Source organism: Saimiri boliviensis, chromosome 11 (genome assembly GCF_048565385.1).
Source record: "Saimiri boliviensis isolate mSaiBol1 chromosome 11, mSaiBol1.pri, whole genome shotgun sequence".
Classification (NCBI taxonomy): Eukaryota; Metazoa; Chordata; class Mammalia; order Primates; family Cebidae; genus Saimiri; species Saimiri boliviensis.
In genome coordinates, this window is record NC_133459.1 from 5,064,811 (window position 1) to 5,090,831 (window position 26,021).

Sequence of the window (26,021 nt, forward strand, 5' to 3'; positions counted from 1 at the left end):
CTGGGCCCCAGCACACTCCCTGCCAACTTGTCCTGACAGACAGGTGAGGTGAGTGCCAGGCCCCTGGTCACAGCATTAAAGCCACCAAGTAACCTAGCAAGCAAACAGGAGGGGGCAGGGGGCGTGGCCACCTGATAGGAATACCCTCCAGAGAAGACTCTGCGCTGCTTCCTCCAACAGGAGCTGGAGGTGTCCACTTGTGGAATCTTCTCACCCCTGGAGGTCAGAGGGGCCAGAAGCACGTTCCCGGGCCCGGGAAGGCCTCCAGCCTCCCACAAGTCTCTCCGAAGTCCAGAGACGCCATACACTTGGTGTAGGGAAGCCAAGAAGTAAGAGTCTCCCAGAAAGGAGGGAGGGTGGCTGACAGGGTGGGGCTCTGCCCAGCTGTGCCGGGAGGGAAAACATCCCAAACAAACGGTGAGCAGTTAACTCAAGAACTGTCCCGCAAGGCAACCCCTGACCCACGGCCCCGTGTATGCCAAATTCTAAGAGAGAAAAAAGGAGAGAGATGGCAAGGGTAGAGGCAGTGGCCCTGGGGTGTCAGGCCTGTAGCCAAGGCAGGGTGGGCTAGGAACGCCACCACCCTGGGCAATGGGGGTGCTGGAGACAGCGGCAGGCGCCAGGGCACGCCAGGAGGACGCCGGCGACCCGGGTAAAGTGCTTGGGAGCGGCGGTCACAGCGCCCAGAGGCCAGGGAAGAGGAGCAGAGGTCCGAGCCGGTGCGCCCCAGCGCGGAGCCCTCCCGGGCCGGGAGGGAAGCCGCCCCATCCTGGGCGCTCGCCGTGTCCCCAAGCACCGCCAGTCCTCGCTCCGCTCTGGGCCCCACCCAACGCGCCCCGCGGCCGAGATGGGCCAGGGGCTGGGTCCCGCCTGTCCGCGGCGAGGCCAGAGGCGCGCGGCGTTGGACACGAGCGCAGGGTGCGCCGCTCCAGGAGCCACCGCGATTCCCGCCCCCTTCAAGGGCACGCGGGCTGACCCCGGCAGCGCCGCGACCCCTCCCGGCCGGGGCGCCCAGCGCAGGCCCCGCCCGCCATCCTCCAGCCCGCCTGGCCCGCGTCGCCTCCCCGGAGGCCCGGATCGCAGCCCGCCCTTGGCCGCCTGCACGCCGCGCCCGGGAGCTCACCCAGCCCGCGCCCTTGGTCGCGCGGCGCCAGTCAGGCGGGAGCGCAGCCCTGCAGCCCCTGCACCCCTCCTGCGCGGTGCCAGCCTGGCCGCGCAACCTGCGCTCCGGCCCCGGCCCGTCTCGGCGCCCCTGTTGCTCTGGCCCCGGGCGCACCCCGCGCCCCGCTCACCTGACATCTCGTCCTCGTTCTCCATCTCCTCGGCGAACAGCCGCGGCAGCTCCTCCTCGGTGCCCAGTGGGCCCCGCATGCCCGGCGCGGGGAGGAGGGGAGGTGGGCGCCCCCCCTCCCGCCGGGCGCGGTGCCAGCCTTAACCCGTGCGCTGCCGGACGGGCGCGCGCGGCGGGCGAGGCGGCCTCGGCGAGAAGATGGCGGCCGTCTGCCCCCCCGCCCCCCAAACCTCCACCCCCCCGTCTCGACCCCCCTTGCTCTTGGCCGCCTTAGCCTGCTCCCCGCAAAGCCCGGGCGCTCCGCCCACCGCGCCCCGCAGCCCCAGTCCCGCAGCCGGCCGAGGGTGGCGGCGGCAGCGCCGGAGGCACGGCGGCACGGCGGGGGGGCGGCACACATGCCCGGATTGTGACGTCCAGTCTGGTTGCTGTGGCAACCCCATCCCATCGTTCCGGCAGCACGACTAGTTAACAGCAGAGAACAAGTTGGGGGACTAGTCCTGAGCCGCTGGTCTAGGGTGGGGACCGGGAGGGGGGGGTGCCCCGGCAGGGGAAGCCGTCGAGGCGTCCGCGCGCCCGGGGACCCGACTGCGGAGCGGGCAGCCGGGACTGGGCGAGCCCGGGCGCAGGGGGAGGCAGGGAAACGCCGCCCCCGCGCACCCCTGGCAGGGCCAGCCGCCTCCGCCCGCCAGGTCCCGGGCCCCGCAAGGGCGCGGAGGAGGGGTGTCCAGGGCAGCGCGCCGCCCGCTCCCCACTGGGTTCACACGCGCCGGGACCCGCCCTGCACCCGGCTCCGGCCTTGGCGCGTTCCTGACCCACTCTCCAAAAAGGATCATAAGAAAAATGTGTTCCACACTTGAGGAAAGGACGGAGACTGTGGGTCTGGTTACTGCAGAAAAATCCGCGCAGGGGGGCTCCCCTCACCCGCTTCCCCGCTCCCACCGCCCACGTGCCATCTTCCAAAAAGCCCCTCCAGGCTGGGTCCAGCTCAAACCCATGCAGAGCCCTTGGGCAGTGCGGATCTGCGTCGTGTGTGCCCAAAATTCCCGCTCAGAAGCGACACCTGTCGCAGAGCGACAGGGAGCCGCCGCCACCAGTCCTCGGTCGTTAAAGGTGAAGATGGAGGCCAAAGCCCTCGGGAGCAAGACTGGAATTTTAAATGAGCGCCTTCAGTCTCCGCGGCGGCAAGTCTTAGAGCTACCTTAAAAACGCAAAAGTTCCAGGGGCCGGCCGCCAGCTCTCTAACCCCAGACGGACTCCCTCTCTCACTGCCTCGCAGGGGCATTGGGGGAACCCACCTGAGACCCGCGGGATCAGCTGGGCTTGGGGAGCCAAGAGCAGGGAGGAAGTCACTGGAGCCCCGTTCAGGCCAGCTCTAACCGCTGCCCCTGTTATGCTGGCATCCCAGAAGGGCTCTCCCTGTCCTGCCATCTTTGTAGAGCTGGGAGAGTTGTGCCCACTCGGCCAAGGGTCCCCAGTGCAAGACCTCTTCGGGAGGTCACCACAACCCAAGCCACCATGAGTCCAGGCTGCTGGCCAGAAGGCGAAGGATGGCTGGCGAAGGGCAGAGAGAAGGGAGCAGTTCTCCCGCCCTTCCCATCCAATTTAATTGCCAGCAAGCCCCAAACAAAAGACCCTCTGCATTCATTCCTGGGCAAGGTGAGGTCGGTCCAGTCTTCTAGAACCAAAGACTAGGGTGTTGGGAACCCCTCCATCTCCCAGACACCCTTTAACCACGCTGTAGATAGATAAGCCCAGTGCTGGCCGCCCGCAAGGGGAAAGGAACCCTCTGCAGGGAAGCAGGCCAGGAAACCAAAGGGCTCCCCTCCCAAGGTGGTTTCCCCACAGAGCAGCTAGTCAGGGGGAGCCCCAGATCACAGGCTTGAACCAAAGCTGCCTCTTCCTCGTTCTTTCCAGACCAACTGTCTCCCTGAATGGTAAACACCTGGGAAGAAACCCCTAAGCTGACATGCCCACCCCTCAGTTACCAGCCCCACAACACCTCTCTAATCCCCTTCAAAGGTCCCCTGCCCTTCAGCAGAAAAACTCTTACAATATTTCTCATCACCAGAAAGCCGCCCCCATCATTAACCTTGGCTCCAATTCCCAAGGCGAGGCTGAGAAAGTCAAGATATTCAAGAAAGAACAGTTCTAACTGCTTAATTTGGCAAGAGTCGAGATGCTCATCAGTCATAATCCTCTCCCCATCCTGTTCTTCTGATAACTAGCTAGGTAATATTGTTTAATGTCCAAAAGCAAAAACTGGAATGCTAGAAACAAATGGACTTTTTACTACAAATCTCTAGTCATTTTTAAAGGAGAGCTCTTATTGTTAAATATTAAAAAGTCATTTTAATGACAATGGCCAAAAATGCATGATGTTAAAAGCAATCCCTAAAAAGGTGAACATTCAGTAAACTCTGCAGCTGTGAGAACAAGCCTATCAGTAGGGTTACCGTTTCAGTAGACGAGATTCTCATGTTTGCCGATCATAGAGCTCATAATTACATCTCAGTGACAATTCAAAAATTAAAATATTTTTTATCGGGCCGGGCGCGGTGGCTCAAGCCTGTAATCCCAGCACTTTGGGAGGCCGAGGCGGGTGGATCACGAGGTCAAGAGATCAAGACCATCCTGGTCAACATGGTGAAACCCCGTCTCTACTAAAAAATACAAAACATTAGCTGAGCATGGTGGCACGTGCCTGTAATCCCAGCTACTCAGAAGGCTTAGGCAGGAGAATTGCCTGAACCCGGGAGGTGGAGATTGTGGTGAGCCGAGATCGCGCCATTGCACTCCAGCCTGGGTAACAAGAGGGAAACTCCGTCTCAAAAAAAAAAAAAAAAAAATTTTTTTTTATCATATTGGTTATACAAGCATCAAGGAAAAAAAAGTTTTCCAGCCAGTTGCAGTGACTCATGCCTGTAATCCCAGCACTTTGGGAGCCTGAGGTGGGCAGATCACCTGAGGTCAGGAGTTTGAGACCAGTCTGGTCAACATGAAGAAACCCTGTCTCTACTAAACATACAAAAATTACGAGCCGGGTGAAGTGGCTCACACCTGTAATCCCAACACTTTGGAAGACCGAGGCGGGCAGATCACGAGGTCAGGAAATAGAGACCAGCCTGTCTAAGATGGTGAAACCCCATCTCTACTAAAAATACAAAAAAAAATTAGCCAGTTGTGGTGGCGGGCGCCTGTCATCCCAGCTACTTGGGAGGCTGAGGCAGGAGAATCGCTTGAACCCAGGAGGCAGAGGTTGCAGTGACCCGAGATCACACCACTGCACTCCAGCCTGGGGTATAGAGCACTACTCTGTCTCAAAATAAAGTTGATGACACATAATAATAATTAAAAATTTTTTTTAATTAAAAAAAAAAAAACAATTTAGCTGGGCATGGTGGTGTGCACCTGTAATCCCAGCTCCTTGGGAGGCTGAGGCAGAACCACTTGAATTTGGGAGGCAGAGGTTGCAGTGAGCCAAGATTGTGCCACTGCACTCCAGCCTGGGTGACAGAGTGAGACTCTGTCTCAAAAAAAAGCTTTTTCCAAGAACAGAGTTGAAAAAGCGCATCAGCCAGGTGCGGTGGCTCACACCTGTAATCTCAGCACTTTGGGAGGCTGAGGCGGGTGGATTACCTGAGGTCAGAAGTTCAAGACCAGCCTAACCAAAATGGTGAAACCTTCTCTACTAAAATACAAAAAATTAGCCAGGTGTGGTGGCAGGTGCCTGTAATCCCAGCTACTGGGGAGGCTGAGACAGGAGAATCCCTTGAACCCGTGGATATTGCAGTGAGCTGAGGTTGGGCCATTGCACTCCAGCCTGGGCAACAAGAGCAAAACTCTGCCTCGAAAAAAAAGAAAAAGCACATCATCTTCTGCACATACCATAGTCCGTTTTCATTCCAGGGCTACCTGAACTCCTATCCAGGCACCCCCAAGCCCTGCCTGAGGCCAGTTCGTTTAACAGCACACACATATCCATGCTATCGCCACCCAGCACGCCTGGTTCTCAAGGCCAGTGAAGTGCTTGTGCCTACACCATCTCACAGCCACTTAGTTCAAAGCTGCCCCATGCCTCCTCCTCAGCAGGTGTGAGATAGCGTCACTCAGGACCACAGTGCCCACCTGCTGCACCAAGATTTTCCTTGAACTTCAAGCCTTTTTCTCAAAGTGTGGACCCGGCACTGCCTGAATCCAAATCAGCTGGGGTTGCAGGGGAGGAGGGTGCTTCTCAAAAAGGCAGTCCTGGGCCGTAGTCCTGAACCCAAGAAAACACTTGTACAAGCCTGAGAACTGAGAACTGAGAACTTTTTTTTTTTTTTTTTTTTGAGACAGAGTCTCACCCTGTCGCCCAGGCTGGAGTGCAGTGGCACAGTCTTGGCTCACTGCAACCTCTGCCTCCCGGTTCAAGAGATTCTGCCTCAGCCTCCCAAGTAGCTGGAATTACAGGTGCCTGCCACCACGCCAGGCTAATTTTTGTATTTTTAGTAGAGACAGGGTTTCACCATATTGACCAGGCTCGTCTCAAACTCCTGACCTCATGATCCACCCGCCTCCACCTCCCAAACTGCTGGGATTACAGGCGCCTGCCACCACGCCCGGCCTGCCTGAGAACATTGTATGGGTGCTTCCTGGGTTCTAGTGACGGTGGTGGCTAACTCACTTTGCTGGTCAGCATAGCCTTTATAAACTGTTTTAGCTGGGCCCAAAATAGCAACGGGGGGGGGGGGGAAAAAGAATGTGTATTCTCAAAACCATCCCAAAGACAAGAAAATGGCTGGACTAGAAATTCAGTTTCCTGTTCCTAGAGATAAGCACTATGACGGCACCGCTTAACAGGTGGTCTCCAATCTGCTTCCTGTAGGTGGAGGGCCACCTCCTTGTAGGGATGGCAAATCGCCACACCAAGCCTCTCTACTACCCTCTTCTCCCTCAAAGGGAAGCAACCTCACAGTTTATTCCACTAAATACAGGCCCATCACCACGACTCAGCGAACAACTCGAGCAGGTGCCCACCCAGCTCTCCTTCGGGGGCCTGGCCCATCTCTCACTCCCATGGCGCCCCTACCCTGCGGTTTCTGACTCCAGCCACCCCAGTGATCCGTCCCCTGGAACTGCCAGATCTGTAGCTAAGTCCCCCTTCTAAGTCCGCCTCACCCACGAGAGGGCCAGCAGCTCTTGGCTTACTACACTTGACAAGTTGAAGGGTCTAAGTCTCGTGTACAAATGGAAAGTGCAATCAGGTGTCAAACCAAATTCCAAGCTCCCCTGACACTATCAGTGCCTTAACAGCCGGACCACTGTCCCCGCTCACTGAGGTCCTTTTCACCTTCCAGGAAATCCAAGTGTCCCCTAAAAAGCCTGAAGTCTAGATAGCAGCAGATATCAAATGTCATTTTTTTGTTTGAGACGAAGTTTTGCTCTTGTTACCCAGGCTGGAGTGCAATGGCACGATCTCGGCTCACCGCAACCTCCGCCTCCTGGGTTCAAGCAATTCTCCTGCCTCACCCTCCTGAGTAGCTGGGATTACAGGCGTGCGCCACCATGCCCAGCTAATTTTTGTATTTTTAGTAGAGACGGGGTTTCACCATGTTGACCAGGATGGTCTCAATCTCTTGACCTCATGATCCATCCATCTCGGCCTCCCAAAGTGCTGGGATTACAGGCGTGAGCCACCGCACCCGGCCTCAAATGTCTTAAGACACTTGGTATCATCCAACTCCCTCACTTCCCTCATGTTTCTGACCACTCTATCCCACACACCACTCATTAGCGGTTAGGAACCACATATTTAAACAACTGGCTGTTCCTAAAGGTATGAGAACAACACTAACCAAACACTTCAGCACTCAAAGTGCCATGGGAAAAGGGCGATCAGAGGCTTTTGGAGAGAAAGCACATGAAGCCTTTAGCTTTGTTTGTTTCGTTTGTTTGTTTGTTTTTTGCCTTTAGTAGTGACTAGTTCCGGCCAGGCGCGGTGGCTCATGCCTGTAATCCCAGCACTTTGGGAGGCCGAGGCGGGTGGATCACCTGAGGTAGGGAGACCAGCCTGACCAACATGGAGAAACCCATCTCTACTAAAAATATGAAATTAGCTGGGCGTGGTGGCAGGCGCCTGTAATCCCAGCTACTTGGGAGGAGGCTGAGGCAGGAGAATCGCTTGAACCCAGGAGGAGGTTGAGGTGAGCCATCACTCCATTGCACACCAGCCTGGGCAACAAGAGCGAAACTCCATCTCAAAAAACACAAAAGTGACACTACTTCATAGCACACAGTGACATTAACAAACCTCATTTCCTTGGCTATACCAGCACACTCAAGGGAACGGCATGACGGTGTTTGTGTAACTCACACTGGCGGAGATGAGACCGACCGCCTGTTTCAGCACTCTCGCGAACTTAAATCACGGCTTGAAACTCTCCACGGCCCCAGTCAACCTCCACACCTCAACTGTTTTCGATCAGGCAAGTGAGGTGTGAGTCAAAACAGATACAAAGGAAACTGGTCTACAATGTGTTCTGGGCACAGCTGGTGTCATGGCTGTGATGGAATTCAAGTGCACACCACATATTCCCCATCAAAAAACCGCATTTGCTGGCAAAGGTGCTCCCTAAGTTCTGCATCTGGAGAAATTCTACCGAGTTAGTGACAGCCCACCCCGAATCTCACTGCAGCAAACAGCACAGCTAAGGGAAGAACATGGAAACAAAGGACATCGTTTCTTCTAAGCCTAATGAAGACCAAGAGAACTGCTGGTACAGCAACTAATTTGTGAGGACAAAGCTTTTAACATGCCAGTCCTTAAAAAAACAAAGCCTTGCACAGTAATAGTAGCGATGTGTTAGCCACTTTAATAGAAAATGTGATCAAAACTCGATTACAAGAGATCAAAAAGACATAGAAAAACCAGTGGGTTTCAATTTTATTACAAGTTTTCAAATCTGGGACTAGTTTTTTTCTTTTAACTTAAATGGTAACTTCAGCCCAGGGTTTTTTCACAACCAAAGTAAAAATTACTTTCTACATGGGAACATCAATCAATGCAACAAACAAGTAAAATTTGTAAACTCAAACCACAAACTCACAGTTAATAATCACAGTAAGGGGCATCGCCAAAAAGCAACTGACGCCTCAGTGAAGTTTGAAAGAAACTCTGCCTTCTGTGAAGGCAGAGAAATATGCAAGCAATTCTGCTTCAAAGAAATTTGCATAGAAATGGAAAATGCTAGAGCCTTTAACACAAGTGAAACTGCAAAGCCTCAACATGTTCAACTAATCCACAGGGCACCAAACGTTACATTGGAGCCAAGGTAGGATCAAGCATTGAATTTCCAGCTATGCAACTCACAGAGCACAGCTTCAGGTGCGGAAACCATCTGTTGGCAAGCTCTTTTAAAAACGTCAATTTCATATACTGTAAATTCTAAAACAGACCCTTCTTCATTACTGTTTGAATTTCTTTCAAAGTCACTCACAGCAACAATTGCGACTCTTTTCCCAACCTTGGCAGCCCCTTTCACAATTCTCTAACCTGTACACTGCATCACACCAGTTTGTAGAATGACTTCTGACATTCCGGCTAGTCGTGGCCCAAGTGGCATGGGGCAGCTACTTCCCAGGACACCTCCCACCTCCTTAGCATGGGAGGCTTCCCAGTCATTTCCCCTCTGTGGTCCCCTTCACCAGTGCCTCCAGAGCTCTTGGCATCGGGGTCCCCACGGCTGGCGCCCACACAGGAGGCCACATCTGGAAGCACTATTCCTACAGCTCCCTCTGCTGGAGACCAAAGTGACAGTTTGTTGCAAAGACTTGTACAAACATTACTTACACATTCATTTTTGTACACATGTAGTTAATTTAGAACCTGGGACTTTTACAGTGGAGTCCCCAAACGCCTTTATAGAGAGTGACAGACTACGCACCAATTCGGAAGGAGTGCAGCTTCTCCCTCTAGGAAGAAGAGGATTAGCAGGCATAATTGTGTGTCAAGAGAAATTTGTAATCAAAAAATGAAAGACGAATAACCCAAAAACCTGCATTTTATTGACACTTTTTCCCACAGAGAATCTTAGAAAGTTGTCACGTTTTCTTTTAATGAATGAGAGGAGCCCACTCGTATCCTGAATCATTGTTTGCGAAAAGCAACAGATACAATTGACAGTCACACTTTTTAAAGTAACAGCCACTCCCTTCAGCCCACACCCCCACACCCTCATGTGCCTCCCCAAGGCTGTCAGTTCCGTCAAGTCACCCCCTCCTACTCTGGTATTACCTCGAGAACTGAAATTTTCAAGCAGAAAAAAAAAAAGAAGTTACAAATAAGTGAGTGGGGAACCAAGGGAAGCCCTTTGAGACTATGATTTCCATTTTCTGTTCAATCCACACTGCACAGATACAAGGATAAACCACCATTTTGGTTCCTAAGTTTTATTCAAGAACACATACAAAATATTCCAGATAAATGAAATTTAATCCTCGTCTTCCTCCTCTTCTTCGTCCTGGTTAATCTGGAAGTAACGTAATTCGTAACTCTCTTTGCTGTTAGCAACTACGCGCAACCAATCACGTAGATTATTCTTCTTCAAATATTTTTTGGTGAGATATTTCAAATACCTGCAGAGAAAGGACACTTGAGAACTACACTAGACAAATTGGACCTTGCATCCTGAAGCATTTTAGCGTTTTCAAAATGACAATTCAAGGTGTTTTCCCAAGCCTCAAAAACGGCAAAGGCAAGGCAAATACACCCAGCCAAGGCTCACAGAGTATCAGCCACGAGCCATCAACACCAGCAATAACAATGACAGCAGGCCAGGCACGGTGGCTCACACCTGTAATCCCAGCACTTTGGGAGGCTGAGGCAGGCAGATCACCTGAGGTCAGAAGTTCAAGATCAGCCTGGCCAAAATGGTGAAACCCTGTCTCTACTACAAAAATTGGCCAGGCATGGTGGTGCACACCTGATGCCCAGCTACTCGGAAGGCTGAGAATCACTTGAACCCAGGAGGGGGGAGGTTGTGCCATTGCATTCCAGCCCGGGTGACAGAGCAAGACTAGCTTTAAAAAAAAAAAAAAAGAGCAGGTAAGTAGATGTACCAGTTGTCCATGAAACAGCAGCAAATACCTATAAAATGGTCTTTAGTGACCACTGGAGACAGGTAACATGATAGAAATTTAACAGTTAAGTGCACAACCTCCATACTTTTTATGGAGAATCAGTGGGTTCCCAGTGAACTCTAAGCACTGTGCACACATCGCCTCACTGAGTGAAGCCCCCTTTGAGGTGTCTGGATGATGAGGACTGCTTCTTAGGGCTGTGTGCACTCTCACTCCTGCTACATGATGCGCACCCCACAACGCACAGGGACAGAGTAACACCCTGCCACTGCGCTCATGCCTGGAGAGCAAAGACTTTCTTGTGGTGGTGGTGTTGTTTTGAGACGAAGTCTTGCTCTGTCACCCAGGCTGGAGTGCAGTGGCACAATCACGGCTCACTGCAACCTCTGCCTCCTGGAGTCAAGCAATTCTCCCACCTCAGCCTCCCAAGTAGCTGGGATTACAGGCATCCGCCACCACGCCCAGCTAATTTTTTGTACTGTAGTAGAGACAGGGTTTCACCATGTTGCCCAGGTTGATCTTGAACTCTGACCTTGTGATCCAACCCACCTCGGCCTCCCAAAATGCTGGGATTACAGGCGTGAGCCACTGCGCCCAATCACAAAGACTTTCGACCAGCCTGCCCAACTGCTGCTTTAGCAGGGTGAGAGCTAAACACTCACCACAGCAAGCTGATCATTAGAAAACTTTTTTGAGACAGAATCTCATTCTGTGGCCCCAAGCTCACTGCAACCTCTGCCTCCAGGATTCAAGCAATTATCATGCCTCAGTTTCCCAAGTAGCTGGGATTACAGGCATGCACAACACCACACACAACTAATTTTTTTTTTCTTTTTCTTTTCTTTTCTTTTTTTTTTTTGAGATGGAGTTTTGCCCAGGCTGGAGTACAGTGGCACAATCTCAGCTCACCACAACCTCCGCCTCCTGGGTTCAAGTGATTCTCCTGCCTCAGCTTCCAAGTAACTGGGATCACAGGCGTGCACCACCACACCAGCTAATCTTGTATTTTTAGTAGAGATGGGGTTTCTCCATGTTGGTCAAGCTGGCCTCGAACTCATGACCTCAGGTGATCCGCCCACCTCGGCCTCCCAAAGTGCTGGGATTACAGGCGTAAGCTGCCGTGCCTGGCTTTTTTTTTTTTTTTTTTAAAAAAGACGAAGTCTCAAGCCGGGCGCGGTGGCTCCAGCCTGTAATCCCAGCACTTTGGGAGGCCGAGGCGGGTGGATCACGAGGTCGAGAGTTCGAGACCATCCTGGTCGACATGGTGAAACCCCGTCTCTACTAAAAATACAAAAAATCAGCTGGGCATGGTGGCGTGTGCCTGTAATCCCAGCTACTCAGGAGGCTGAGGCAGGAGAATTGCCTGAACCCAGGAGGCGGAGGTTGCGGTGAGCCGAGATCGTGCCATTGCACTCCAGCCTGGGTAACAAGAGCGAAACTCTGTCTCAAAAAAAAAAAAAAAAAAAAAAAGACGAAGTCTCAGTCTGTTGCCCAGGCTGGAGTGCAGTGGTGCAATCTCCACTCACTGCAACCTGCACCTCCCCGGTTCAAGCAATTCTCCTTGAATCTCCTTCCTTAGCCTTCTGAGTAGCTGGGATTACAGGGGCATGCCACCACTCCTGACTAATTTTTATACTTTTAGTAGAGACAGGGTTTCATCATGTTGGTCAGGCTGGTCTTAAACTCCTGATGTTGTGATCCACCCACCTCAGCCTCCCAAAGTCCTGGGATACACAGCTAATTCTTATAATTTTAGTAGAGACGAGGGTTTTGCCATGTTGGCCAGGCTGGTCCCTAACTCCTGGCCTCAAGTGATCTGCCCGCCTCAGCCTCCCAAGTGCTGGGATTACAGGCATGATCCATCACGCCCCGCCATAAAATTCATACTTTACGGAAAGGCAACAACTGGCTTTTGTGACCAACACCCTACCTACATAAAGATAACCTAAGGTCTGGGTATGGTGGCTCACACCTATAATCCCAACACTTTGTGAAGCCAAGGTGAGAGGATCCCTTGAACCTAGGAGTTTGAGACCAGCCTGGGCCACACAGCAAGACCCTGTCTCTACACAACATTTTTTTTTAATTAAAAAAACAGCCGGGCACAGTATTGCGTGCCTGTAGTCCCAGCTACTCAGGAGGCTGAGGTGGGAGGATCACTTGAGCCCAGGAGTTCTGGGCTGTAGTATGCTGTGTCAATCAGGTGTCCGCACTAAGTCTGGCACCAATATGGTGACCTCCCAGGAGTGGGGGAACCACCAGGTTACCTAAGGTGGGGTGAACCTGCCCAGGTCAGAAACAGAGCAGGTCAAAACTCTCATGCTGATCAGTAGTGGGGCTGCATCTGTGAATAGCCACTGTACTCCATCCTGGGCAACATAGCAAAACCCCATCTCTAAAAAAAGAAAGAAAGAAAGAAAGGAAATGGCTGGGCGAGGTGGCTCACGCCTGTAATCCCAGCACTTTGGGAGGCCAAGGTGGGAGGATCACCAGGTCAGTAGACGGAGACCAGTCTGGCCAACATGGTGAAACCCTGTCTCTACTGACAAATACAAAAATTAGCTGGACGTGGTGGTACCTGTAGTCCCAGCTACTCAGGAGGCTGAGTGAGGCAGGAGAATCACTTGAACCTGGGAGGGGGAGGCTGCAGTGAGTCGAGCCTGCGCCACAGCACTCCAGCCTGGCGACAGAGCGAGACTCCATTTAGAAAAAAAAAAAAAAAAGATGAAGTGCACCACAATCTTGGCTTCTCTCTCACCAGCTTGCTTACGCAGCCCTGAGACTGGCTATTCCGAATCTTCCCAAGCCATAAAGAGGGAATTTCACACCATACAAACCCACGGCAGAGCCAATTAATCTAACCAAGCTGTTCCTCCCACAGTGAAAGGGGACTCCTGCTGCTAACCATCTCTTCAGACCATAACAAGGACTAAATGAGATACTCAGATAGATCCCTCGCATATTAACAGGGACGCAAATGTTATGAACCAACACACTCACCATCTCAAAACAAGGAACATCGTTTAACAGAGACTCACACCAACAAAGCAATCTTCACAAAGTATAAAGACCTCAGTCCAACTCTGTCTACTTTTCCCTACACAAAGATAAATCAATTTGGTCATTCCATCTAGAAAGTACTTTTTTGTCAATTATTTCCACCATATTGTATTCAGATGAGATTGTTTAATTCAAAATTTCAGATGGTTTAAAATTTTCTTGACATAGCCAGGCATGGTGGGCCACTCATGTAGTCCCAGCTACTTGGGAGGCTGAGGCAGAACTGTTTGAGCCCAGGAGCTTGAGGCTAGAGTGAGCTATGATCGCTCTGCTGCACTCCAGCCTGGGCGACAGAACAAGACCCTATCTAAAAAAAGGGGGTAAAAAATCCCTAATAGAACACCCAGGGAAAAAAAAATCAGGTAAAAAAAAAAAAACCCTGTATAGGCCAGGAACGGTGGCTCACGCTATAATCTCCGCACTTTGGGAGGCCAAGGCAGGTGGATCAATCACCTGAGGTCGGGAGTTCAAGACCAGCCTGGCCAACAGGGTGAAATTCTGTCCCCACAAAAAATTAGCCGGGCATGGTGACAGGCACTTGTAATCCCAGCTACACAGGAGGCTGAGGCAGGAGAATTGCTTGAAACTGGGAGGTGGAGGTTGCAGTGAGCTGAGGTTGCACCACTGCACTCCAGCCTGAGTAACAAGATCGAAACTTCTTCTCAAAAAAAAATTTTAATTAAAAAAGAAAATCACCCTACACAAAGTCAGAGGCAGAAAAAGTTCTACATTAGGGACACCTTGAACATTTCAGGAAAATAAAACTTATCATCAAGAAAGGAAAGCTGTAATAGACAATTAAGGCACCTTCCTTCTCCACTGGATAAAGAACAGAAAATCTGTGAAAAAGGAAGTGACACACGCCAGGAGACACGCCACCCTAGTCAACAGGTCACAGGAAGATCACAGAATCTTCCCCAAGGGCTCTGCCACAGCCCAGCAGGCCAGAGGCTTTGGACACTCCGCGGGAAGCCCCACGTTCACTGCTTCCTAGACAAACTGAGAGGACTTAAGCTCCAAAGTCATTTCTTCACTGACATAGCTAAAAATAAAAGCAAAAGCTTAACTACAACCAATTTGTTCTAACATACCTTAAAATTTCCCACTACTTGATTTATTATAATTAAAAGCTCCTAAAAGGCCACAGTCCCAGGCAAGGAGCTATGTGTATGCATTATCAAATTCCTCAGCAACTGGTAAGTATTTTAACCTCATCCTCAAAAACCACCACATAACACAGGAGGGAACTAGCAGATTAATGTCTCCATTTAGAAATGAAAGAAAATGGGCCCCCAGGAATTACCTAGAGTGAACTCCATCTAAACTGAGGTCTTCAGATTCCTCGTCCAGTGCCACAGTAGCACTTAAAAGGAAAACAACTGGAAATAAAAATGAAAGCTCTTGGCCAGGGGCATTGGGCGACACCTGTAATCCCAGCACTTTTGGGGAGGCCAAGGGAGGTGTATCACCTGAGGTCAGGAGTTCAAGATCAGTCTGACCAACATGGCGAAACCCTGTGTCTACTAAAAATACAAAAATTAGCTGGGTGTAGGCCAGGCACCATGGCTCACGCCTGTAATCCCAGCACTCTGGAAGGCTGAGGCAGGTGGATCACCTGAGGTCAGGAGTTCCAGACCAGCCTGGCCAACATGGTGAAACCCCATCTCTACTAAAAATACAAAAATATTAGCTGGGTATGGTGGCAAGCGCCTGTAATCCCAGCTACTCAGGAGGCTGAGGCAGAAGAATCACTTGAACCTGGGAGGTGGAGGTTGCAGTGAGCCAAGACTGTGCCATTGTACTTCCAACCTGGGCAAGAAGAGTGACACTCCTTCTAAAAAACATAAATAAAATAGCCGGGCATGGTGGCAGGCACTTGTAATCCCAACTACTCAGGAGGCTGAGGCAGGAGAATCACTTGAACCCAGGAGGCAGAGGTTGCAGGAAGCCAAGATGCAGCCACTGCACTCCAGTATGGACAAAAGAGGCTCTTGTTGCCCAGGCTGGAGTGCGATGGTGTGATCTCGGCTCCCTGCAACCTCTGCCTCCCGTGTTCAAGTGATTCTCCTGACTCAGCCTGCTGAGTAGCTGGGATTACAGGCGTGCACCACCATACCCAGCTAATTTTGTATTTTTAGTAGACACAGGGTTTCATCAGGTTGGCCAGGCTGGTCTGGAACTCCTGACCTCAGAAGATTCACCTGCCTCGGCCTCCCAAAGTGCTGGGATTACAGGCATGAGCCACCATGCCTGGTCTGCAATATATGTATTTTTCTTTTTTTTGAGCTAGGGTCTCACTCCATCACCCAGGCTGGCCTGCAGTGGCACAATCACAGCTCATTACAACCCTGACCTCCTGGGCTCAAGCCATCCTCCCACTTCAACCCCCCAAGTGGCTGGGACTACAAGCACAAGTCGCCATCCCCAGCTAATTTTAACTGTTAAGAGATGGGGTCTCACTATGTTGCCCAGGCTGGTCTCAAACTCCCGGGCTCAAGCAATCCTCCTGTCTGCGCCTCCCAAAGTGCTGGGATTACAAGCATGAGCCACTGTGCCCAGCCAAGAATATTTGAGAAAACAGTCTAAGCAAGTCTGAGTACCTTACTGCTTAAATTAGCCTGGCTGGGGCTTTGGTGGCTCAGGCCTGTAATCCCAGCACTTTCGGAGGCCAAGGCTGGTGGATCACTTGAGGTCAGAAGTTCAAGAGCAGCCTGGCCAACGTGGTGAAACCTCATCTTTACTAAAAATACAAAAATTATTGGACACATCTTTGTAGCAATGTGTAAGAAAAAATCAAATCAGCTGGCCATAGTAGCAGGCACCTGTAGCCTCAGCTACTCGGGAGGCTGAGGCAGAAGAATCACTTGAACCTGGGAGGCAGAGGTTGCAGTGGGCCAAGATCACAACATTGCACTCCAGCCTGGGCAACAGAGCAAGACTCTGTCTCAAAAAAAAAAAAAAAAAAAAAAAAGGCTGACTCAGTAGCTCACAGCTGTAATCCCACCACTTTTGGAGGCCGAGGCAAATACATCACCTGAGGTCTGGAGTTCAAGACCAGCCTGACCAACAAAGTGAAACCCTCTCTCTACTAAAAATACAAAAATTAGCCGGACGTGGTAGCAGGCACCTGTCGTCCCAGCTACTCGGGAGGCCAAGGTAGAACCGCTTGAACTCAGGAGGCAGAGGTTGCAGTGAGCCAAATAGTGCCCCCACCCTCCAGACTGGGCGACAGAGCAGGACTCCGTATCAAAAAAAAAAAAAAGTCGGCTGGGCGCGGTGGCTCAAGCCTGTAATCCCAGCACTTTGGGAGGCCGAGGCGGGTGGATCACGAGGTTGAGAGATCGAGACCATCCTGGTCAACATGGTGAAACCCCGTCTCTACTAAAAATACAAAAATTAGCCGGGCATGGTGGCGCGTGCCTGTAATCCCAGCTACTCAGGAGGCTGAGGCAGGAGAATTGCCTGAACTCAGGAGGCAGAGGTTGCAGTGAGCCAAATAGTGCCCCCACACTCCAGACCGGGCGACAGAGCAAGACTCCGCATCAAAAAAAAAAAAAAAGTCCTTGAGGGACCTCCTCTTTTGGCTGTGGAGCTCCCCCTCCCTCTGTCTCTGTACAGGGGAGTTTCTTCCTTCTCCCATCCTTCCTGCCTATTAAACCCTCTACTTCTTAAAACCAAAAAACCAACAAACAAACCTTTAGCCTGTGAAAGACACAATTTTAAAACCATCAAAAGTCGCCTATTGTTAACGACCATGACGGCATTCATCCACTGCCTCCTGCGCCGGGCACGCTTCCAGAAATTAACAGATGCAAACCAATCACTCCGCGGGTGCCCCCACGCAAAGGCGGGCTGAGCGCTGGGCACACGCAGGCCGCAAACACCTCCCTCCCATACCTTTTGGAGAAAGGCACCTCGGACGTCACGGTGATCTTGCTCTTGCTCCTTTCGATGGTCACCGCCCCTCCACCCAGGTTCCCGGCCTTGCCGTTCACTTTGATCCTTTCTTGCAAAAACTGCTCCTGTGGAAACCATTGAATGGACCCATGAAGGGACAGGTTCATCTCTTGCAATAGAAAATGTTTTTGTCTCCCAACACTGAACGAATAGCATTTTTTTTTTTGTTTTGGTTGACAGAGTCTCACCCCGTCATGCAGGCTGGAGTGCAGCAGCAGCATCACGGCTCACCACAGTCTCAACCTCCCAGGCTCAAGTGTTCCTCCCACCTCGGCCGCACGTGCCAGTGCCACCACACCGGCTAATTTTTGTATTTTTTGACAAGACAGGATTTTACCATATTGCTCAGGCTGATCTCAAACTCCTGGATTCAAGCGATCCACCCACCTCAGCCTACCAAAGTGCTAGGACTACAGGTATGAGCAACCCCATCTGGCCCCAGCTCATTTTTTAATTTGTTTTTTTTTTTTTTTTTTTTAAAGAAGGGGTCTCCAGCCGGGCGCGGTGGCTCACGCCTGTAATCCTAGCACGTTGGGAGGCCGAGGTGGGTGGATCACCTGATGCCAGGAGTTCAAGACCAGCCTGGCCATCATGGTGAAACCCCATCTTAAAAATAAAATAAAATGCCAGACGCAGTGGCTCAAGCCTGTAATCCCAGCACTTTGGGAGGCCGAGGCGGGTGGATCACGAGGTCAAGAGATCAAGACAATCCTGGTCAACACGGTGAAACCCCGTCTCTACTAAAAATACAAAAAAATCAGCTGGGCATGGTGGCACGTGCCTATAATCCCAGCTACTCAGGAGGCTGAGGCAGGAGAATTGCCTGAATCCAGGAGGCGGAGGTTGCGGTGAGCCGAGATCGTGCCATTGCACTCCAGCCTGGGTAACAAGAGTGAAACTCCGTCTCAAAAAAAAAAAATAAATTCAATTAAACTAAATTAAAAGGAGTAAGAAAAAAAATAAAGGGGTCTATGTTGCCCAGGTTGGTCTCAAACTCCTGGGCTCAAGTGATCTTCCCACATCAGCCTCCCAAACCATGGGAATTACAGGTGCCAGCCACCACACCTGGCCCTAATACTGGTTTCTTAAATGTTCGATCTTTTTAAAAAATGTTAACAAATCCCATTTACATATACACACTGAGACCACATCCCAGCATGAACATGCTTGCTACTTCCACGCAAGATCAAATATGCCTCCACACGAAAGGCTTAGTGGGCAACACAAGGAGACGGGAAACCCAAGGCCAAACTTCTATAAAGAACGCCTGCACTCCCAGCACGATGGGAGGGATGCGAGACCAGGCTGGGCACATGGCAAAACCCTATTTCTGCAAAAAATGCAAGTATTGGCCAGGCGTAGTGGCAAGCGCTTGTTGTCCCGGCAGCTCGGGAGGCTAAGGCAGGAGAATCACTTGAGCCCAGAAGGCAGAGGGTGCAGTGAGCCAAGATCACAGCATTGCACTCCAGTCTGGGGGACAGAGACTCTGTCTCAAAAAACAAACACAAACAAACAAAGAAAACTTTCACAAGGTACATGGCAACCGAAGCTAGAAGCAACTTCTGAATCTAAGGAAAATAAGCTTTCAACATAGCAGAAGGCACAAAGACACAGTGACCAAAACAATTCTAGAGCTGAGCAGGGCCATGGGTAGCACAGCAGAAGCAGCGGCCACTCAGAAGCCCGAGACACTCTCTGCAAACCCCTGTGTGGGCCTAGGCAAGACATTCACCTCCTTGTACTTCAGGAAGCTTTGTCCAAAAAGGATCTTTTTAGTTGTCTTCTAGCTACTGCAATGACATGAAGTCCCCTTCAGCTCAAAATTCCTCTAATTTTCTATTTAAAAACTCCAATACAAAATATGTTAACTGGCTGGGTGCAGTAGCTCATGCCTGTAATTCCAGCACTTTGGGTAGCCAAGGCAGGAAGATTGCCTGAGCACTGCAGTTCAAAACAAGCTTGGGCAACTTGGAAAGACCCTTTATCTACAAAAAAAAAAAAAAAAAAAAAACCTTCAAAATTAACTAGATATGGTGGTGCATGCCTGTGGTCCCAGCTATTCCAGAGGCTGAGGAAGAGGTGGGGGTATCACTTGGGCCCATGCGGTTGAGGCTGCAGTGAGCCAGGATCATTCCACTGCCCTCCAGCCTGGGCAACAGACCCTTTCTCAAAAAATAAAAATTTGGCTGGACACAGAGGCTCACACCTATAATCCTAACACTTTGGGAAACCAAGGCAGGCAAATCGCCTGAGGTCAGGAGTTTTGAGACCAGCCTGGCCAACATGGCCAAGTGCTGTCTCTACCAAAAAAAAGTACTCAAATTAGCTGAGCGTTGTGGCGCACACCTGTAGTCTCAGCTACTCAGAAGGCTGAAGGAGAATCACTTGAATCTTAGAGGCGGAGGCTGCAGCGAGCGAAGACCACACCACTGCACTCTAGCCTGGGTGACAGAGTCAGATTCTGTCTCAAAAAAATAAAATAGGCCGGGCGCGGTGGCTCAAGCCTGTAATCCCAGCACTTTGGGAGGCCGAGACGGGTGGATCACAAGGTCAAGAGATCGAGACCATCCTGGTCAACATGGTGAAACCCCGTCTCTACTAAAAATACAAAAAATTAGCTGGGCATGGTGGCGCGTGCCTGTAATCCCAGCTACTCAGGAGGCTGAGGCAGGAGAATTGCCTGAACCCAAGAGGCAGAGGTTGCGGTGAGCCGAGATCGCGCCATTGCACTCCAGTCTGGGTAACGAGAGCGAAACTCAGTCTCAAAAAAAAAAAATAAAATAAAATAAAATAAATAAAAATTATACATTAACCAAAGATGGGGCAGAGTGATTAGGTCAGAAATCTTGAAGTCTGCATCTCAAGATTCATAAATGACTTAAGTTTTCTATCTTAAGGAAGCTTCCAGAAGGAAAGACAATCACATACACAGATGAGTAGGCTAAGGGAGGGAGGCAGGAATAATCCCAGGACAGAGCCAACATATGAATACCAAACTGGAATACACCAAAGCTGAGAAAGTATTACAGGTACCAGCCACCACATCCAGCTCATCTGTCTATTTTTTTTGGTAGAGACAGCACTTCACCATGCTGGCCAGGCTGGTCTCAAACTCCTGACCTCAGGGCCACACAGAAAAGCCAGAAGTCACTGGAGAGAGAAAGAACTAAGGAAATAAGGGATTCCTTGAAGGACACAGACGCAAACAGCATCGACATAAAGGCAATAAACTATAAGAGGTTACCCAAATTCCATTCTGAAAAATTCGTGGCCATAATTGTTTTGTGTTTAAAAGTTATTTTTGTTGTAATGATACCGATTCTGGTAATAGTTCAACCTTCTGGAGAATTTAGAGCAAATGCACATTTAGGAGACTTCTGCACACAAATTTGAAGTCTGAATCCCCCAAGCATGACTATTAGAAGAAAAAGAATAAAATGTCAAAACCAAACTGCTGAGTCAAAATATGGCGGTGGGACTGTTTAATATTTCTAGATTGCAATAGGACAGAGGAATATTGGGGAATGGGCCAAACACAGGGGCAAAAAATCAGCACAGGGCACTATCAAACAAAACAAAACAAAACAAAAAACAAGCTCCAATTACAATTCACCAAGCAGGGTACTTTTTTTTTGAGACAGAGTTTCATTCTTGCTGCCCAGGCTAGAGTGCAATGGTGCAATCTCAGCTCACTGTAATCTTCGCCTCCTGGGTTCAAGCCATTCTCCTGCCTCAGCCTCCCAAGTAGCTGGAATTACAGGCATGCACCACTATGCCCAGCTAATTTTGTATTTTTATCAGAGACGAGGTTTCTCCATGTTTGTCAGACTGGTCTCGAACTCCAGACATCAGGTGATCTGCCCGCCTCAGCCTCCCAAAAGTGCTGGGATTACAGGCATGAGCCACCGAGCCCAGACAAGCTGGGTACTTTAAAGACTGAAGCTCAGATGCTCAGATGCTTAATAATATAGAAAGCTTCAGCAACTGCTGCCACTTGTCCAAAGCTCCACATCTAAGCAGCGAGGCCCAGGATAGAGGCAACCCATAGTCAGGATCAAGGTCCCCCACTTATGTTTAAACACACAAAAGAGCCGGGCGCGGTGGCTCAAGCCTGTAATCCCAGCACTTTGGGAGGCCGAGGCGGGTGGATCACAAGGTCAAGAGATCGAGACCATCCTGGTCAACATGGTGAAACCCCGTCTCTACTAAAAATACAAAAAAAATTAGCTGGGCATGGTGGCGTGTGCCTGTAATCCCAGCTACTCAGGAGGCTGAGGCAGGAGAATTGCCTGAACCTAGGAGGCGGAGGTTGCGGTGAGCCGAGATCGTGCCATTGCACTCCAGCCTGGGTAACAAGAGTGAAACTCCGTCTCAAAAAAAAAAAAAAAAAAAAAAAAAAAAAAAACCACACAAAAGAGCAAAGGAGAGGCCAGGCACAGTGGCTCACGCCTGTTAATCCCAGCTACTTGGGAGACTGAAGCAGTAGAATCATTTGAAGCTGAGAGGTGGAGGCTGCAGTGAGCCAAGATCTTACCACTGAACTCCAGACTGAGCGACAGAGAAAGACTCCATCTTCTAAAAAAAAAAAAAAAAAAAAAAGGCAAGGCGGATGCCATGGACCCAGTGAAACCTGTCGGTTTCTCGGGAACTTTTAAATAAAATCATTTGTGGAAACTACAGGAGAAAAACAAGATAGTCCTCTAACACCTCTGTGCTAGAGCCCTTCCTTGCTTAAATTCCAAGCCCATCTCCTTTACGCCTCACAACTGCTACACACACAAGAGGAAGCAAGACTTGGAAACAAACAAGTCATCTGCTCACACTCCCAGGGTGAAACGATAAGCCAGACCTGTGAGGCTGCCTATAAGACTGAAAACAGAAATGTACCCCAGTAGGTTTTCTCAACAGTTACCTCAAAATGTTCATCATCTCCCGAGTGGCAATAAGGATGTAACTTACAAAATTGGCAGCATCCATGATTCCATCTTCTACAGGGTGGGTGCAGTCAAGAGTGAATTTCAGAACCTGCTTCTTTTTTTTGCCCCCCTTCGCCACAAGCTTTTTCTAAGAAAATACACAAACAATAACAGAGAAGAAGATTCAATCAGTCAGAAAACAAGATGAACAGAACCAGAAATGTCATAGGTATAAAAGTCTACACAAATACAAAACTCGTTAAGCTTGCGTTCCCTTGGCAAGAGGGCCAAGAGGCATCATTGCCTGAGTGGCAGAGGTACAAGGCAGGCAGATGCTTCTCTACAAGTTTGGGGGCCTGAGGTCATGCCCTTTTGATGGGGAAATCATTCTAGCACTCCTGACCCACTCTAACTTTCCAGCCTCTGCAATCTCTGCAGGCATGAAAGTCTCTTAGTTTATGAACCACAATAAAATGAACATTTCCTTTTATTTTTCCTAAAATTTCCAAATACAATTTCAAAAAATACTATTTATTTTTTTCCAAAATTACGGTACAGGCAGACAAAATGCCTTGCATACCCACAACAATTTTCAAGTGAAATCAATCCTTATCTTACATGTTCAGGGCAGGGTCCTGATCCATCTTAGCTCACCTCCCTTCACCCTGTCTCATTCACCTTCTCATGAACAGTGAAGGGAATTGCAAAGTATTCTAGCTGCCTGTCCACTCTATCTTGGACTAAAACCTAGGATCTTGTTGTAACACTATCGTCAAAAACTCTGACCTTTTGATTCGTTTAATCTATGCATTATTACTTCCAAACCACCCGGCAAAGTACATCCTATAAGGTTCTAGTTTCTTCACCCTTATGAAGAAGCTTGTGTTAATCTTATTCCTCTACAAATTTGACTCCATTAATGCACTTGTGCATCCTAGCTACCTGTACTTTCACGTTTAAAAGCTTTGCAGAACTCAAGAGACCTTTCCAAGAACATTATCTCATCTTCTTTCCTTTATGTTTAAAAGAACTTCATCTAAAATGTGTATTAACTGGATCAACCTTTGAAACATTTGGCCACTAAAAAAATCAGATTTTCTTTTTTTACAACCTCTCTTCCCAGTAACGATCTAAGAGGAATGCTTTAAGATCTAGCCCAGACATACACAATCAATCAAGAGACCTAACCCCAATGGAGTTGATACTTCTCCATCAAGGTTTTAAACCAAAATGCATTTCAAAGCCCAACCAGACAGAAAGAGCAAAAGAACCGGAAATGTTAACCAGGGAGTCCCAACAAAAGAGACAAAGTAGGATACTGGGGTGAAGAACACGGAAAAACAACTTTCTCAAATAACCTGGGAGGAGGGCGCTGCACAGCCCAGTCCCAGCCTAGAGGAGAATGGAACGAGAGCCTTCGCCCTGCACCACTGTACCAGCCATTTGGGTCTCTACAAAGCGCCCTGATAAACTAATTTCCTCTGGAGACACTAAAAAGCTCCTCAAACGGGGGCCTCCTCTCCGAAAGCAGGCCGACCAAGCCGCCCTCCCGCGGATTCGTCCCGGAGTCTTGGCCGTGGACTTCCGAATGCGCGGTAGCAGGTCCCGTTTTCCTCCCCGCCCTCCACCCAGGTTATCAGACCCAGGGCCGGCGTCCGGGGACCAGTGGCCGGCCCATCCCGCAGTTCAGGTTCCAGCTCCCAGCTAACCCCTAGCTGGGACCCGAGCCCAAGCCCGGGCCTCGGAGACCTCCCGGATCCCCCTCACGGGCCTCGGGCCGCGGCCTCCTCCACCTACAACGTGCTGGGATCGGCAGGGGCTCTGGCCCACTCCAGCCGACCTGCCAGCCCACCCCAGCTGGACGCTGCAGGGCGCCGTCCCCAGCGAGCCTGGGTAGGTTCCGGGCTCGGCGAGGCCCACGTGCCTCTCCTGGAGCCGAGGCCTCACGCGGAGCCATACTAACCACGGGAGCCATGGCGGCAGCGGAGGCAGAAAGGGAGATGAGCGAACTACGCAGACGCAAAGAGGACGCAGCGCGCAAGGCACGCAGGGTCCAGGCCACACTAATCGCTCTGCCACGCCCCTCGTCTGCCACCGTTTTTCTTGGTTACGTACGCTAGGAGAGCGATTGGTTTTCCCTGAATGCAAAACGCGTCCTCTCCCCGGCCAGGAAGGTTGCCGGGGAAGGGAGGAGGCTGGGCGGGGCGTCCCACTGCGAACGGTCGGAGGAGGGAAGCCAGACTGGACGAGCTCAAAGACAAATCAAGGGGTTGTGTTTATTTTTTGAAAGTCTTGTGAAGAAAAAAAAAAAAAAAAAAAGGAAATTCACTACACTGTAAATTACCAGCTAGTGGGATGGGAATCGAATCTACTAATTTGTGGAAGTGGGGAAATTATTTCTGGCTACGGGGAAATTTCGTTCAGAGGTCCCAAGGCCAGACCGCTATGGCTCCCTCCTACTTAAAAAGCCCCAGCTTGGACGCTCATGCCCAGGCGCTGTCTTCCAGCGCCTGCCCTTCGTGCTGCAGCCAAGCCGCCCACCCGCTGATCACCACCCCCTAGTTTCCCAGCCCACGCCTTCCAGTTTCCCATCCCAAACCAGTACGTAGTTGAGGACCACCAGGAGATCTGGAAAATGCAGATTCCAATTCCTGCGGTCTCAGTGGCCTGAAATTCTGCGTTTCTCACAAGCGCTCAGACGATGCTGATGCTCCGGGTCCACGGACCGCATGTGGAGAAGCAAAGGTCCTCATCCCCAGGCCCACAGTCCCTTGAACTGGGCTACTCTGCACCACCCTCGCCCGTGTGTCCTCATGGAATTATATTCCAGGATCCTGAATTGTCAATCGGTGGCATGCACTCTCCTCTCCCTTTACCTGGCTTCATTGTACTCACCTAGCAAAAGTCCAATCACTGGAGGAGACAGTGGATAGGTCTAGCTTTAAACTCAGGCCTCTGGAGCGGGTTGACCAAGCTCCAAAGCCACCTGCTGTTCTTGGCTCTACAATGCCCCGGCTGGGCCTCTGCAAACACTTCTACTTTGCCAGCTGATCCTGCTTTCTCTCTATCATTAGGGGGCTTTACTTCCTGCTTATTCCTGTCCTGTCTGGTGTCACCCCCTCTTGCTCCTTCATCCTGGCAGTGGCAGTTGGAAAATTCTGGAAGCAACAGTGGAATCCAGTCTGCACTTACTCCAACATTTGCAGAACCAGCCTCATTTTCTTCTCCCCAGAGGCAGCAGCCCAGCCGAGCAGTGCCCTCTCCTCGGATGTTTGAGTTTTGCCTCCCCATGCCCCTCCTTCAAGCGTCTACATTTTGATAACACCACCCTAGGAATGGTAACTACTTCCTGCAGTTGCTACTGTTGGCATTATAACCCTTCAGTTACCTAGTTAACACATCTTTTTTTTTTTTTTTTTGAGACGGAGTTTCGCTCTTGTTACCCAGGCTGGAGTGCAATGGCGCGATCTCGGCTCACCGCAACCTCCGCCTCCTGGGTTCAGGCAATTCTCCTGCCTCAGCCTCCTGAGTAGCTGGGATTACAGGCACGCGCCACCACGCCCAGCTAATTTTTTTGTATTTTTAGTAGAGACGGGGTTTCACCATGTTGACCAGGATGGTCTCGATCTCTTGACCTCGTGATCCACCCGCCTCGGCCTCCCAAAGTGCTGGGATTACAG

At 50.5% G+C, this 26,021-nt stretch overlaps 2 protein-coding genes across 5 annotated transcripts in view; both read right to left on the minus strand.

Annotated features, from left to right (window-relative positions):
• CHD5 (chromodomain helicase DNA binding protein 5) overlaps positions 1 to 1,661 on the minus strand; it is a 76,947-nt gene extending 75,286 nt beyond the window's left edge. For 2 of the 4 annotated variants that reach the window (XM_039474450.2, XM_039474447.2), the window contains exon 1: positions 1,293 to 1,660. In XM_039474450.2, coding sequence (XP_039330384.1) covers positions 1,293 to 1,371 — 79 coding nt within the window. In that variant the 5' untranslated portion in view covers positions 1,372 to 1,660. Of the gene's footprint in view, positions 1 to 1,292 lie in introns of all 4 variants that reach the window. The other 2 variants (XM_039474449.2, XM_039474448.2) reach the window with 2 other exon arrangements.
• A 7,651-nt stretch (positions 1,662 to 9,312) lies between these two features.
• On the minus strand, positions 9,313 to 24,403 carry RPL22 (ribosomal protein L22). Its single transcript, XM_039474451.2, has 4 exons — positions 24,305 to 24,403; positions 22,385 to 22,489; positions 17,366 to 17,490; positions 9,313 to 9,904 (listed from the first exon to the last, which is right to left on the minus strand). The coding sequence occupies exons 1-4, from the start codon at positions 24,314 to 24,316 to the stop codon at positions 9,760 to 9,762; spliced, it is 387 nt and encodes a 128-aa protein (XP_039330385.1). The 5' UTR covers positions 24,317 to 24,403; the 3' UTR covers positions 9,313 to 9,759.
• Between the last annotated feature and the right edge of the window lie 1,618 nt (positions 24,404 to 26,021).